This window comes from Podarcis vaucheri, assembly GCF_965113315.1.
Source record: "Podarcis vaucheri genome assembly, chromosome: 1".
Classification (NCBI taxonomy): Eukaryota; Metazoa; Chordata; class Lepidosauria; order Squamata; family Lacertidae; genus Podarcis; species Podarcis vaucheri.
In genome coordinates, this window is record NC_138759.1 from 128,097,190 (window position 1) to 128,114,097 (window position 16,908).

At 43.9% G+C, this 16,908-nt stretch overlaps 1 protein-coding gene across 1 annotated transcript in view; it reads right to left on the reverse strand.

Annotated features, from left to right (window-relative positions):
- The window catches only part of LOC309525028 (aldehyde oxidase 4-like), an 83,573-nt gene that overhangs the window by 63,764 nt on the left and 2,901 nt on the right, over positions 1-16,908 (reverse strand). Inside the window, exons 3-11 of the mRNA XM_082210367.1 lie at positions 14,167-14,263; positions 12,377-12,485; positions 10,765-10,891; positions 10,020-10,081; positions 8,474-8,590; positions 5,934-6,014; positions 4,594-4,738; positions 3,136-3,228; positions 1,027-1,178 (exon numbers count right to left, since the gene is read on the reverse strand). Coding sequence (XP_082066493.1) covers positions 1,027-1,178; positions 3,136-3,228; positions 4,594-4,738; positions 5,934-6,014; positions 8,474-8,590; positions 10,020-10,081; positions 10,765-10,891; positions 12,377-12,485; positions 14,167-14,263 — 983 coding nt within the window. The remainder of the gene's footprint in view (positions 1-1,026; positions 1,179-3,135; positions 3,229-4,593; positions 4,739-5,933; positions 6,015-8,473; positions 8,591-10,019; positions 10,082-10,764; positions 10,892-12,376; positions 12,486-14,166; positions 14,264-16,908) is intronic.

The following is a 16,908-nucleotide window of genomic DNA, read 5'->3' on the forward strand; positions in this document are numbered from 1 at the left end:
TTTACAGTTATTTATACCTCTATAAAATGCTATTCACAATAAAGGAGTGAAATGAAAGATAAGATATCAGAAAAAAGGAAAAAAGAACAAAGAAAAAATAAAGAAGTAAAAGAAAAAAAGCATAGGTGAAAAATTTTAAAAGTAGATAAGTGTTCACTATACATAGCCATTTCCCAATTTATATTCAATTGTATAATTTCCTCTTGTCCTTATCTACCTTAAATAAAGTGTTTTTTTAAAAAAAGACTTCCACTGTTTGCCTCACACGTTTTTAATAATCCGTTCGTCAGAACCTCTGTTCTTCATATTTTCCCTTTGGATTTCCTTAATGTTGGGACTTTTTGATTTGGACTGGCAGGTGGGTTTGTGAATCACTAAGACAACATCTTGTGTGTTTAGTAGTGGGCACCACACAGCCAGTTGTCTATCATCCAAAGGCTGAGTAAAAGCAAAAATGACCCAGGCAATGGTAGGGACAGAGTGGGGTCCTTCACACAGACAAGTGTATCCATCCTTCACCACCCCATAATTGTCCCTTTATTGCCAAATGTTCACCCTTAGTGATCCACCTGATAGTTCTGGAGCAACGGGGAAGGAAGCCCAAGCCCATAGCTTAGCAGCACAGACAGAGCATTGGATAGGGTGCAAATATTTATGAGAGAATGGAGGGCAGAACTGTGAAGCCATGGCTGGAAGTAATCTTACAGGGAACCTTACAGGGAACCAGGCAGAGGGCCTTCTCGGTAGTGGCACCCGCCCGGTGGAACGCCCTCCCATCAGATGTCAAAGAGAAAAATAACTACCAAACTTTTAGAAGACATCTAAAGGCAGCCCTGTTTAGGGAAGCTTTTAATGTTTAATAGGTTATTGTATTTTAGTGTTTGGTTGGAAGCTGCCCAGAGCGGCTGGGGGGACAAAGCCAGATGGGTGGGGTATAAAAAAATTATTATTATTATTATTATTATTATTATTATTATTATTATTATTATCTGTACCTGGTCAAAGGAAGCAAGGTGGGAAACCTACCGCCAAATTCCTAATTTGTTCTCCAGCAAGGGTCCTCAGTTGCTTCAGCAGCACACCATAAATCTTTGACTTTTCCATTGGGAGTTCTGGGGTGATGGTTAATAGGAAGTCCCTCAGTTGGGCAAGATGGACTGCTGCACCGATCAAGATCCCTGGAACCAAGCAATTTTCACAAGGGGGATGGGGAGCACAAATGGGCATTTTTAAACAGCCACACAGTCCGCAGGCAGAGTTGGTGTTTGTCATTATAAGGGGCAGCAAATAACTGATACAGTGGTACCTCAGGTTAAGAACTTAATTTGTTCTGGAGGTCCATTCTTAATCTGAAACTGTTCTTAACCTAAAGCACCACTTTAGCTAATGCTGCCACTGCGCCACCAGAGCACGATTTCTGTTCTCATCCTGAAGCAAAGTTCTTAACCCGAGGTACTATTTCTGGGTTAGCGGAGTCTGTAACCTGAAGCATCTGTAACCTGAAGCGTCTGTAACCCGAGGTACCACTGTATATGCAATCCAGTGCATGTCTAAAGGTAAAGGTATAGGGACCCCTGACCATCAGGTCCAGTCATGACTGACTCTGGGGTTGCGGCGCTCATCTCGCTATATTGGCCGAGGGAGCCGGCGTACAGCTTCCGGGTCATGTGGGCAGCATGACTAAGCCGCTTCTGATGAACCAGAGCAGTGCACGGAAAAGCCGTTTACCTTCCTTACCTATTTATCTACTTGCACTTTGAGGTGCTTTTGAACTGCTAGGTTGGCAGGAGCAGGGACCAAACAACGGGAGCTGACCCCGTCGTGGGGATTCGAACCGCCAACCTTCTGATCGGCAAGTCCTAGGCTCTGTGGTTTAACCCACAGCGCCACCCACGTGTCTACTGACTAGTAAATCCAAATGGGTTAAGTGGGGCTTGCCCCCAGGCGAGCATGTATAGGGTTGAAGCCAGACAGAGTTGGAGGAATTTACTAAGCCAGTGGAATGTACATCAGCTAAAGCTAGGCAAGTGAAAATTAACCCTATTTCAAACTCTGTTCAGGAGCAGCTCTACTGCTGGCTGAGCTAGCCTAAGCCGGGCAGAGTGGAAACAAGCCTTTAAAATAAAGTTTTGTTTGCAACACCCTTTTTGCTGGCATAGATTTTGCTGGATTGCCAGGTCATGTGACAGAACTCAGTGGAGTTAGGATCCACCATTAATCCTCCCACAACTACCCAATAACACCTATTTTTTTATAGTTTCTGCCAGAGTAGGATCTACCAGTCTCACCTGAGCTAGCTGATCCATGGTGAGAGATTTATTCCAGGGGATCTCCAGCTGATCCAGGATCTGGGGCTCACACCAGCATAGCCTGGTTGCACTAAGAACCAGCTGACTAAACAGGATCCTAACTCCCTCATCCTAGTGAATCTTGGGTTTGTATTATCTCCTGCCTTATAAACCATGTAGATAACATCAAAATAACAGGTGAAACATTGCCTGCTAAATATGTATGCAAATAATAGGTGAGAAAATGGTATCTCTAAGATGTGTGCATCCATCCATCCAGACACAATGGCCCCAGTCTAGCCAAAGTCAATAAGGGCAGAGTCCTATTGAAATCCATATTGTTTTAAAGCTAGCCACAACTAGTTCCATGATTGCTATGGGACAATAGGTCTATCCTTCAACGTATGAAGGCAATACCTTATTCAGTGAAGCCCACGAGTTGAGAATTATCGCTTGCCTATATTCACATTGGCAATGCATACACTGTTTATCAGTGTAGTACAGTACATTCAAAAGAAGAAGAAGAGTTTGGATTTGATATCCCACTTTATCACTACCCGAAGGAGTCTCAAAGCGGCTAACATTCTCCTTTCCCTTCCTCCCCCACAACAAACACTCTGTGAGGTGAGTGGGGCTGAGAGACTTCAGAGAAGTGTGACTGGCCCAAGGTCACCCAGCAGCTGCATGTGGAGGAGCAGAGACGCGAACCCGGTTCCCCAGATTACGAGACTACCGCTCTTAACCACTACACCACACTGGCTCTCTGTCTTCAGTACAGTTTATTGCCAATCAAAGAGCTAAAACACTAATCCCCAATGTTGGCCCCAGTGACTCCTTAGAGACGTACCGTTGTCTCCAACTTCAGTAACATGCAGATCTGGGATCCTAGTAGGATGAAGGAGAACGGGATGATAGACAGAAAGAAGTTTCATGTCAAGTCCTAAAAGGGACAAAATCACAATGAGATATCAGAAAGATAAAGCAGGACTATAAGCAAGATGGCAGAAACAACTTTTGGGGGCACCAGCCCCCTCAAATATGTTATTTGGGGGGCAAAGGGACCTCAGCCTCTAGGAGTTGGCTCCAATCAATGCACACTCTATATCTGCCACATCTAGTCAGTCCCTCAAACTAGGTTAGAATCACTTTTTTAACAGCCTCATGCATTAAAAACAATAACCCCCCCCTGCAAGTTTAAACCTAGCACATCAGCTTGTATGTTTCTCCCCAATGAGCTAATTTTCTATGTACAGGGAGATTTTGTTTTTTACACAGCAAGCATTCAAAAATCAGATTCCATGCCTGCCGTCTACAGTATTACAGTCCATTCTACCAGTTCTGAATTCTGCTACATCATTCTGCTGCAAACAGCAGTCTCCTCACTATTAGAGTCACCTCATATCACCAAATTTAGCCTGAAGTGTTCTGCATGATCCATGAACAACTCAATGCATTGACAACCGCTACATCAGGCTTCTATTTCCAGTGATATTACTAATACAGTCAATTGCCTAGACCAGGAATAGCCAATGTATTACCCTCCAGATGCTTGCTGGCATACAGCTCCCATTATCCTTGGTCATTGGTCATATGATACATTTGGGGGCACCATGTTGGTGACCCCTGCTCTAGATATAGTCATATGCATGTATATAGATGTATGTCAAGTTTTGGTGTCAAGCTGGCAGCTTCATTTTATCTTAAACTTTCAGTAGCTTTCCTTGCAGATGTTGCCTCATGCTATGCACACTTTGATCACGTCCGCACTATATTTTCAAGGCACATGTCTTCTTCCAAAGAATGCTGGGGACTGTAGTTTGTTAATGGTTCTGTAATTGCAGCTCTACAGTTCCAAAGAATATTTGGAGGAAACCATGACTGGTAAAGTGGCATAAAGGTAAAGGTAAAGGGACCGCTGACCATTAGTTCCAGCCGTGGCCGACTCTGGGGTTGCGGCGCTCATCTCGCTTTATTGGCCAAGGGAGCCAGCGTACAGCTTCCGGGTCATGTGGACAGCAAGACTAAGCCACTTCTGGCGAACCAGAGCAGCGGACAGAAACGCCGTTTACCTTCCTGCCAGAGTGGTACCTATTTATCTACTTGCACTTTGACGTGCTTTCAAACTGCTAGGTTGGCAGGAGCAGGGACCAAGCAATGGGAGCTCACCCTGTCGTGGGGATTTGAAATGCCGACCTTCTGATTGGCAAGTCCTAGGCTCTGTGGTTTAACCCACAGCCATTCACAATTCTATGATTTGTGTGACCTCTGGGCTGATTGGGTGATTAGCAGGGCTGCATTTACATACCTACACTTGTATTTCCTACAACAAGAGGTGCATCTGGGTAGTTGGCTTTCAGGTTGGCAAGCTCTTGCAGAGACACGGGAGAAATCCAGGTGGTTCTCTCTCCATTGAAAACCAGAGTTTTTCCTTTGCTCTCTTCGGCCAACCTCTGTGAGGAAAAGCAACATGGATAGAGTATTGCACAATGATGAACAAAATGCAAACATAGCTGTTTCAGGGAGAACCAAGTCCTCTTTAATCCTGAACCACACCTTACAGTTAAGTGTTAAGCACTCTTCCCAGGATAGCTTTGTAGGAAACTATGGTGCTGCTGTTGTTTTGTGCATCCACAACATAGAGGAGATTACATTTACGGTAAGTTAAAAATTACAAGAATTTCTGGCTTTAAAAAGAAGTGTGTAAGAAAGAAACAGAAAATATTTTCAGAGAGTTTTCAACAGTGTTGATAAGGGGGACGAAGTGGCAGCGATAGAAAAACTTCACAGAGATGTGAAGTTGCTGTCTTTTTATACTCTAGTAAAGAGGACTAGAGTAGAGACATCACCTTGCCAACAAAGGTCCGTATAGTTAAAGCTATGGTTTTCCCAGTAGTGATGTATGGAAGTGAGAGCTGGACCATAAAGAAGGCTGATCACCAAAGAATTGATGCTTTTGAATTCTGGTGCTGGAGGAGACTCTTGAGAGTCCCATGGACTGCAAGAAGATCAAACCTATCCATTCTTAAGGAAATCAGCCCTGAGTGCTCCCTGGAAGGACAGATCCTGAAGCTGAGGCTCCAATACTTTGGCCTCCTCATAAGAAGAGAAAACTCCCTGGAAAAGACCCTGATGTTGGTAAAGATGGAGGGCACAAGGAGAAGGGGACGACAGAGGACGAGATGGTTGGACAGTGTTCTCAAAGCTACCAACATGAGTTTGACCAAACTGGGGGAGGCAGTGGAAGACAGGAGTGCCTGGAGTGCTCTGGTCCATGGGGTCACGAAGAGTCGGACACAACTAAACGACTAAACAACAACAACAAAGAGGACTGAAGTCCATGATGAGCAGGCAATTGGGGAAAATAACCCATTCATCCTTCTGGCAACCCCAGTGAAGGAGGGATGCATTTTCACGGGAGATCTGGTAAGCAGGTGAGGGTCGGGTAAGTGTGTTAGGGTTGTATGGGGAAACATAACCCCGAGTGAGTGCTTAGAACCCACTGGAATCTTGCTACCACTCAGCAAATATTAGGGGTGGCATGCAAACTTTGTAACAATATGCAAACACACACACACACACACACACACACACTTATACAGTCTATTGTAGACTCCTTCACAACAGGCACGAACAAATTTCTCCTACCATTAGTTCAGGAGGAAATATATAATCCTGGGTTGGGTCAATGGGATGAAATCTTTCAGGCTTGCATAGACCTGAGCACATCTATAGGAAAAGAAAAGAAGGCTTAATATTAGCATGCACGGGAAGTGGAAAAGAAGGGTATAATATACCACTAGCAGTGGCCAAAAATGTGGGGCCCATGAGCCCATATTTAAAGTTTTTTTAAGGGAGTGCTGTAGGCAACACCCCCATCTGGTTACTTCTCTCCCCACTCCCCTTGGACCCAAATACAGACATAAGGAGACAAAACTCAGTCACACACATATTTGCTGTTCAAAATAGTATTGGCAAAAGTCAGGCCCAGGAGAATTAAAATGGATCTTCCTGAATTTGCAACATCAAATTAAAGCTTACAATGGTAGGCGGCATAGTAAAAAACAACAACAACAGAGATCTTGTGCTTGCGAGCAAGTCAAAACCATTGATCCAAGGCATAGATCCTCATGAACAACAAAAGCACCAACAAATCACCAAACACATTTGTGGCCATAAAAGGTGATCTGTGCTTCGGTGATGGTTTTGAGGGGATGCTTTGTAAACATTACAAGGATTTGCATGATTCAGAAAAGTGAGCAGTTTGGTTGTCCTGCATTTGTGAAGCAGACCTCCATAGACAATGCAGATCAGGCGTATGTTCAGCAGGCCTCAAATTGGGATTGATAGGATATAAAATCACATTGTGGATGACCTTTGTTTGGACAATGTCACCATCATTTAATTATTTGGAACATAACATGCTCTACTCTTCTTCTTCTTTTTGTAAACGCATTAGAAAAGCATTTCTCCTCAAATCGCATTAATCCCTATTTTAAAACACAAATAAGCAAAGCTCTTTACAGAGTAGTCCACTGCCAATTGAAGATTTTGCTTAGCAAACAACCAGATAGTTAAGCAGGTTTAGAACTTCCTCTGCAATGTTGCACAAGGGTGTGGTGATTATATTTCACTGTTGTGTAAGAAACACAAGCTCCATTTAAACCATTCTTGACCTTCACACTCATCACAAAGCTGATGAAAGGATTATGAAGATGGCATAAATCCTCTTTGCCAAAACTTGCCTTATTGCAAAACAGTATTAGAAGAGTAGAGGGAAATGCTGACAACCGAAAATGTTTCCATTCACCTATCACGTTACACGTCCTGTGTACATACCCACTGCAGGTCAGAGCTAGTCTAATAAGATTTAACTTGGGTGAATGAGAAGGTAGCTAAGCCACCTCACCCTCTGAAAGTGATGTTTTTACGCTCCAAGTTTTACAGATCTGGCTTCTCCCTTCTAGGATTACCAAATGCTCCAGAGACTCTCATTAGACCTCTGAAGCATGATTTAGCAAGCAAAATTGCACTCCCTGTGTGTGTAGGATTTTGGGGTGTATCGATCAGTGCAGACAGGGAGCGTTAACCCTCCTCTCCCATACTGTGACTCCAACCCCCAGTACTCCCCTGTGTGACAATTAAGCTTAGAAACCGTTGCAAGGCGCCACTGCGGGACTTTTTTCAAACCTAATTGTCACCTGGAAAGGTAGGCAGAGGAGGGGAGGTTGTGTGGTGCCCCACAGCCATGGAACATTTGAGCACAATACCATCAACCCTCCCTGCCACAACTTTGCAAAATCGCATTAAGCTTGCACTGCTTCTGAAAGATGGATCCAGTTCTCACTAAACGTCAGAGGAATTCTGGCAGTTCCAGTGAACTGGTATTTTGTACTGTTTAATGTGGAACTACAGTTTCTCCTCTGGGTAAAAACTCTGTGATCCTGGGTTGACCTGAATAAACTCCTGGGTTGGAGAAAGATTTACTACTAATTACTTCCCGGCATTCTCCCTGCTCAGGCTTGCGCCCCGGGGAGATCACTTCAGTGCCACTAACTTCACCCCCGGAGGCTCACTCCATTGTCGCTCGAGACAGACAGGTGCCAACTTTCTGTCAAAACACTGCTATTTTTCTGGGAAACTATGTTCCCTTTCAGAGTAGGGCTGGGATCGCTCCGAAGCTTGCTCCCATCTGGCAAGATGGTGCTTTGAAGGATGGATCGGCACCTACGTATTTCTGAGCTCAGTCACATTCTGGGATGTTTGTAAAATCTCTATTGTTGCTGGTTCCTCGGACTTCATGTGACTCTGTAAAGCAGGGCTGGGGAACTGTAATGGAAGATTTATAGATAAGCGTAGTGTACACAGAGTTGGGGGCCCCTGCAGCTTAGCCCACCCCCAATAACTGGTATCCATTCTCAACTGAGTGAATACCTTTGAAACGTAACTGCAAACAATGAATTGTCATTGTTGAATTATAGCATTTTAGTTTGTTGTGTTGTGTTGTTTCCATTCTTCGTTTCTCCTATTCCCCGTTTGAAGTCCGGGAAGGCTGTTCCACTAGGGTGTGAAGGCTTTCTTCAAGTGGAAGTTTTAAACACCAAGATAAACTCACTGGCACTTGTGTAAAGATTACACACGTTCAATCATTGTGTGATAAATGTGGGAGTTAGAAAGTGGTCACTTACCCGGTTTCCTTCTCTGGAACACGAGTGTTTCTCTTTACCTTCTTTCTCTTTACCTTCTTTCTCTTTCCCATCTTTATCCATGCAGCATTTCCCACTTCCTGCCAGCGGGCAGGATTCCTAAAGAACGAATTCATTCAATAGTGCTACAGAGGGTTATCCCATTCCAAGCAATGCATACGGGTTTTTAAGGCTGCAAGGTGAAGCAAGCCCTGTGGAACACAGCCAGATCCTTTATATTTTTATTTGTGGAATTTACACCCAGCCCTTTAGCCCCAAAGGGTATCAAACAGCTTAGAAAATACTAAGAGAACTTTTGAGAAAACATGCATAGGTTTGCACTTGTTTGTTGTATTTATATTCTTACATTAATACCCTACCTTTCTTCCATCATGGAACCTGAGTGGCATCCACATGGCTCTGAAGAAGGCTCTCAACCGAGCACTGAACAGATTCAGAACTGCTTAGCTACAGTAAAATGGTAGCTTCATGTGCCTTTAGATCAGGCATAGGCAAGCTCCAGCCCTCTAGATGTTTGGGACTACAATTCCCATCATCCCTAGTTAACAGGACCAGTGGTCCGGGATGATGGGAATTGTAGTCCCAAACATCTGGAGGGCCGGAATTTGCCTATGCCTGCCTTAGACCATATCCTGGAATGCCCACCCCCTCAACAGGTCATTGCCAGATTTCTCCCAGAAAGGGTAAATCCAGATTAACCAGGGATGAGGAGGTGAGGAGAGCCTGACAAGGACATTAGGTAGACTCTGAAAAGTGTGCGTGAGGAGCACAGGCTCCACAAGATATACCCCTCCCTGGAAGCACCCTCCAACTCATGTTCCTCAACAAGTAAAGGTAAAGAGACCCCTTAAGTCCAGTCGCGGATGACTCTGGGGTTGCGGCTCTCATCTCGCTTTACTGGTCAAGGGAGCCGGCATTTGTCCGCAGATAGCCGCTTCTGGCGAACCAGAGCAATGCACAGAAACGCCGTTTACCTTCCCACTGGAGTTGTACCTATTTATCTACTTGCACTTTGACGTGCTTTCGAACTGCTAGGTTGGCAGGAGCAGGGACCAAGCAATGGAAACTCACCCTGTTGTGGGGATTTGAACCACTGACCTTCTGATCAGCAAGCCCTAGGCTCTGTGGTTTAGACCACAGCGCCACCCGTGATATTCACTAAATACCATCCAGAGGCATGGTATTGGAGGTGATAGACAGCCATCATGACTAGCAGCTATTGGTAACCTTATCCTCTGTGACTTTACCTAATTCCTTCTTAAGGCCATCCAAGTTGGCATCCATCTCCACATATTGTGGTAGTGAAGAAGGAATAATACACACTTTCCCTTAATCTTCCACCATTCAGCTTTTGGGGATGACTCTGGGAGACAGAGAGAGAGCCCTGACCACTGAGACCAAGCAAAACTTTATATCCCTCTATCACATCACTTTGGCGAAGGGTCAAAAGTGCCCCATGCCTTTGTGTATACCAACAAATAGCAATTTTAACACAGTATTATTTGTTTTTTCTATTTGTTTCCCTTACCGGAGAGAAAGCACTGAAGCTGTCAACTATAGGTCTGTATCCTGTGCAACGGCACAAATTGCCTGGAAGGAACGATCAGACACAGAAATAAATTGATCAAAGCTGAGCCTACTGAGCAAAATGCATGTGCATTTCAGAAATGGTCCTTCAGAGCACATAGGCACCAGACGACACCAAACAGCAGAGCAACACAAAAGTATATGGTAAGTGTTCTGCTACTAACTAGGGATGGGTAAACTTGTCAATTTCAGTCCCACCCATTTTCTCATTTTCCCATTTTTCCGTGTTCTGCATTTAAGCATCAGTTTGTGATTATTATTTTGTTAAGTCCCTGTGAAAATTCATCGGTGCTTAAGCATGAATTTCTCCTAAATATATACATTTTTGCAAATAAATGTTATTGAATATAATGCATTGTTAAATGTTATTTTCACTTATATTTGCATTTCTATGCACACTTTACTCCTGTACGTGCATTTTTGTACACGCCACTTGACTGGAGAACTGCATTCCAAAATTCAGAGAAGCGTGAATTTCAAAAGATGGCTGTGTTTCGGTTTGTGCATTGTTTCAGATAGTGAGAATTAGGTAAATTCTCCTTTAAATGTGAACTTATTTAACTTTCTCCCCCACCCCTACTCTTAACTAAGCAATTTTACAAGACAGTCAAATAAAAACAACAACAACTATTTTTACATATCAGTTTTTTTTTGGGGGGGGGGATATTTTGAGAAAGCTAGCCTACCATCCAGACATGCAGTTATCTGATCCATGGTAGGTTCGGGGTTATTTCTCAAGAGCGAATACATAGACATCACCATCCCAGGAGTGCAGAAGCCACACTGGGAGCCGTGGCACTTTGCAAGCCTTTCCTGGAATGATAATACATATCTAAATGGATAGTCCATACAAAGAAACGTTGACTTCTAGACTATCATCCTACCTTTTCCTGATCTCCTTTGCCCCCTTATTATTACTATTACTCAGTAAAGTTACTAAAAAATGCATCCTGTGCCCAAATTCATGGCTGTAGCAAAGGGCAGAAGCGGCAGGATAAGTTTTGAAGTGTCAATTGTAGCTTTTGTTCTTTGACATGGGGCACTCTGTCCTGGCTCCTGCTAACAAACTCTGCCCCCCACCCCATTAAAATTTGCTGAATCAGAAGCATTAAGTCTCATTTAAAGGGGGTGGCACCATTTGACAGCAGCCTGCTATACAAGGATTAAGCAAAAGCTTTCCCCATCCTTCTATATCCATGCTACCTGTAGCTAAGGTAAAGGTAAAGGGACCCCTTACCATTAGGTCTAGTCATGGCCGACTCTGGGGTTGCGTGCTCATCTCGCTTTATTGGCCGAGGGAGCCGGCGTACAGCTTCCAGGTCATGTGGCCAGCATGACTAAGCCGCTTCTGGTGAACCAGAGCAGCGCACGGAAACGCCGTTTACCTTCCCGCCGGAGCAGTACCAATTTATCTACTTGCACTTTGACGTGCTTTCGAACTGCTGGGTTGGCAGGAGCAGGGACCGAGCAACGGGAGCTCACCCCGTCCCAGGGATTCGAAGCGCTGACCTTCTGATTGGCAAGTCCTAGGCTCTGTGGTTTAACCCACAGCGCCTGCCGCGTCCCTAGCTGGCGACATTTTTGGAGGAGGGCCAGTGACCAAGCTGGCAAAGTCCCAGACAGTCACAGGCCAAAAAGAAAAAGAAAAAAGTTCTAGAAATGGGTGGTCCATTCTCAAAAGCTTGATTCATAATTTGGCTCTGCTTCTGACACCATGACAACTACTGTTACTACTACTACTAGGAAGAAGAAAGCAGCTTGGTTGCAATCTGTTTCAGATCCTGCCATACTCTTGGTGAAGTCATTGATACCATAACAGGGTCCCAACTATTTCCCAAGTTCCAGCTCCTATTTTTTATTTTGGTTGCTGTGGCAGATATTCTTCTTCCTTCCCTTTTTTGGCAGGGAAATGCAATTTCCCCAGGGTCGCTGGCACACATGCCAACGGAAGGAGGGTGGGAGGGAAGGAAGGCTGTGATGCCAACAGCTGGATAAGAGGAGCTGAGAGAGAAAAGTGAGGATGGGTGAGAGATGAGACAGTAGGGATGTGCTTTAATTTGTTGGAGCCCGTCTAGAGTGACTGGAGAAACCCAGTCAGATGGGCGTCATATAAATAATAATTATTATTATTTAGAAGCTCTTCTCCAGATTGTCCAAACCCAAACTGGCCCAAGAAGAACAATGGGGCTGCAGTGCTTGCCTTGGACCGGAGGCAAGCAATACAGGCCACCAGGCTTTTTACATATTTTGAAACTCGGGCAAAGTGAACTTGGACAACATCTCTTATTTTACTCTCACCTGAATGGGATGGAGCTTGGTTTTTGTAGTTCCAACTCCTTCCACGGTAGTTACTGCAGCGCCATACAACAGGCATAATGGAAGTAGACACGAGTTGGCTGGATAATGTCTTTGAAATGTAAAGGAGAATTTTGAAGACTAAATCACGTTTTCCCAACCCACTGGGGCTATTTTTAGCCACAGATGGTCTCGGAGCTAGCACAATCCAATATGCAGCACTGGACACCAGAACTCGAAATGGTTGCTCTCCACCCCAGAACTACCCATTCTTTCCCAAACTGCATTCTCCATTAACCTATGTATATCAATTGAAAGGTGTGACAGTGACGTAGAGCTGGTCTTCTTCAACCTTCCATGGGTGCCCCGGGTGTTAGTAGACTACAATTCCATCATCCTCAGTCAGCATGGATGATGGAAGTTCTAGTCCAGGGGTCAGCAATGTAATAGCTGTCAACTTTTCCCTTTTTTTAAAAGAAAAATCCTATTCGGAATAAGGGAATTTCCCTTTATAAAAGGGAAATGTTGACAGCCCAGGAGCCAGATGCAGCCCACGAAGACCATTTTGCCGGCCCACAAGCTGCCCGCAAACTGAGCCGCTTGCTCAGCAAGTCCGCAGGCAAATCCTGCGCAGACATGATTTCCAGCATCTGGGCATGCACAGAAGCGATTTCTGGCGCCATGGACATGCGCAGATGCAATTTCCGGCATCACGCTGCTCCAGTCCGGCGCACCGACGATCTCCGTGGGAGTGATCCAGCCCATGGCTGGTAAAGCTTGCTGACCCCTGTTCTAGTCCAACAACATCTGAGGGCCCAACACCCAAATGGAGGACCCCTGAAGCCACGCACACCCTTTAACTTTGAAACGCATTCAAAACACATTGTTTCCCTCAAAGGATTCTGGGCCCTCACAGAGCTGCAATTCACCACCGTCCTTAACAAGCAACAGGGCCCAGAATTCTTTGAGGGAAACGAGGTGCTTGGAATGGGTTTCAAAGGTATGGCACGTACACAGGTAAAGTGCTGAGGAAGGACCGCAATCACCCCTCAAAAACTCGCATGGGGGAGCAAAGTTAAATTCTGTCCATGGCAGCAGCCTAGTTGAGCAGGGCCTTGATGCTCTGAGGAGAAAAACTACGCCCTGCAGGGCCCTTAACCCTTCATGGCCGCTGTTATGTACTGAGTTGAATAGGATCCAAAATGCAGCAGTCTGATTGGTCCTAGAACAATGCAGCGGTATGATTGGTCTGCAGGAGCCACCCAATCCGGCTCCAGATGGAAGTGAATCCACAACCTGATTGGCCTGCAGGAGAATTCCGGAATTGGCCAATCACGTGCAGCCCATTGTGTAAATAATGTATATAAAGCAGATACTTTGAGGGGACATTCATTCCTCCTCACCACTAGGAGCCGAATAAAGAGCATGAAATCCACTCTCGACTTTGAGTATATTTCAGCCGCCAATGCTCCTCTTCCCCTCAGAGTTTGCCCCTCATCACCCCCTGCTCCCTTCCCTGTCCCCTGTCGGTACCACTGTCAAGTCTGAAGCAAGTTAAAATGGAGACACAATGGAGTCTGAAGCAAGTTAAAATGGAGGCAGACAGCCTCTAAGTCTTCAGCAGGTCTTTTTTGCACCTTTGTGGCAGATGCTCCTCTTAGCCATCAGATCAAACAACATTTCCTGGGATTATTTGTGGGAAAGCTATATGTGGCAAGTGATTTTTTTTTTTAATGACATCAAATTTTGATGCAGTTATCTGCATGAAGCATCTTTCCTTTCCTTAAGGATACCGTATCTTCTTGGTGTCTGGGTTGTATGTTGATATCATCACTGTGCAAGCCCCGCAGCCTCCAATTCCACAGCCATACTTCGTTCCTGTGAGGCAGACTTGTAGTTACAGTGGAGGGTTAAGGAAAATAAGTGCTGACTCCTTGTTTAATATCTGGATTCCCCCCACCCCACCCCGCATGACGTCTTTCACATTACTTTTTATATCCTTTATGGGGTGGAGGAGAAGGAAAATAAACAAAGAGAAGTCACTTTATCAAGATGGTAGCTAAGTTTGAGAAGACATTTTTTAAATAAAAAAATCCTACATTTTAATGAATATTTTTAATTTAACTTTTTATGTAGCCAAAGGCCCCATCTGCACTATACATTTAAAGCAGTATTGTACCACTTTAAACTGTCATGGTTTCCCCCAAAGGATCCTGGGAACTGTAGTTTGTTAAGGGTGCTGAGAGTTGTTAGGAGACTCCTATTTCCCTCAGACAACTACAGTTCCCAGAGTGGGTTAACAACCCCTCTTCTCAGAGAACTGTAGTTTTTTTAAAAGATATTTATTAAGATTTTCAAAATATTACAAAATGAAGAATGAAAATACAAAAATACAAAATAAAAGTTAAAAACAACTCAATCTTTCCGTTACTTATCTTTCATTTGCTTGTTTCCCGGACCTCCTCGCGCCTCCCTTTTTTGTATTCCAATTCAATTTGTTAGTTCAGCAAATCCTTCCCCTCTTTGTTTATCCTAGTCTTTAATCTTAAAATATTGTGACATTAAATTTTTACCTGTTAATAATCCATTTTTCATATTCCCTTATAATATTACAGCTAAAAACCACTTAATTTCTATCCAACATCATTCTAACATTCATTAATTTTGCAATATTTCTGTAAATAGTCTTTAAACTTTTTCCAGTCTTCTTCCACCAACTCTTCTCCCTGATCTACAGGATTGAGAACTGTAGTTTTTTGAGGGGAAATAGAGGTCCCTTAAATAGGGTTCCCACTGGGAACTGTAGGGTTTTTCTTAAGAGAAATAGGGGTCTCAGCACTCTTAAACTACAGTTCCCATGATTCTTTGGGGGAAGTCATGACTGGTTAAAGTGGCATGATCCTACTTCAAATGTATTGTGCAAATGGAGCCTAAGACTGAAGTAATATGCACTGACCCGAGAGTGGGACTTACTTAGGAGTAAATATGCATAGAATTGTGCTGTAACTATTGCTCTGTTGTAGTTTCTACTGAAATTCATATTCATGTATGGTTTGTTTTGTTTCATGTGGCATGTCATGTGCCTTTGTAGTTTAGTGATTGGCTGGACTGAGGTAATCAACAAATCACGTTTGAGAAAGGGTGCTTGGTTCGCACATAATGTCAAACCATCATCAAAACAAACCTAGGTTTGTAAGTCAACAACAAACCATAGTTTAATAAACCACGGTTTAATGTTATGTGCAAACCCGAAGTCCTTGCTTTTGAAAAGCCAAGAGGAATAATGCAGTAGTGCAGTAGAGAATGTAGCACCAAAGAGATGCTGTTCCTCCTTGTGGATGCCAATTTACCTTAGCTAGAGAAAGCATCCATAGCAGGGCACCAATATCAGAAGGAAAACTGCAGATCTTTTGCCCAAGTAGCCCATCCATTGGAACTGGGGCCGGCCCTCCCATGAGGCAAACTGAAGCAGCTGCTTTGGGTGGCAGAATCCCATGTACTGGCACCCCTGCAGGTGCCCTGCCTATCCCTGCTGGGGCCATGTGGTTGCGGCTGTAGCTTCCGGTGAGATCTTGTGAGATCTCTGCAAGAGTTCTGCAAGATCTTGTGAAATCTTGCGAGTGCTCTCTGGAAGCCACCACTACCACACAAACCTTGTACGTGAGGCTATACAGTAGCTTCCCATTTCACCTGAGAGGGAGCAAAAGGATGCTGCTCCTGTCTGGAACTATTTCCATTCATGGGATAATTACTGGAAGTGTTAACACTTCTGCTTATTCTTACTTCAATTTCATGCTGATTTTCTGTGAACCACTGTCCTAACAAGAAAAACAGGCTTGCTCCATTAAAATGTATGACTGCAGAGATTAATCTCACTTTATAAATTGACTTTTGCTTTGCAATATCCTATGCCCCAGAGTGTTTCCAAGTCCTGGTAAAATATTATTTGCAAACTTTTCAATTATGTAGACTCTAGAGCAAGGGTCAGCAAACTTTTTCAGCAGAGGGCCAGTCCACTGTCCCTCAGACCTTGTGGGGGGCTGGACTATATTTTTTTTGGGGGGGGGGAATGAATGAATTCCTATGCCCCACAAATAGCCCAGAGATGCATTTTAAATAAAAGCACAGATTTTGCTCGTGTAAAAACACCAGGCAAGCCCTACAAATAACCCAGAGATGCATTTAAATAAATGCATTTAAATAAAAGCACACATTCTACTTATGTAAAAACATGATTCCCAGACTGTCCACGGGCCAGATTTAGAAGGCGATTGGGCCGGATCTGGGCCCCGGAACACTAAGTTTTAGTAAGTTTCTAGTTCTAAAATATCTATTTATTTTTCCAATGCATGCAAAATTGAATTGTGGAATAGGATGCTTCTAGACTAGGACTTGTAAAAAAAACCTTAAGAAACCTGTTGCCAAAGTATAAGATTTTTTCACAGAAAATGTAATTTTGGCACATGTTTGCATAGCTGGTTGTACAATGGAGAGTAGAAAAGGATATGTTCTACAGTGTCCAGCATATTTAAAGA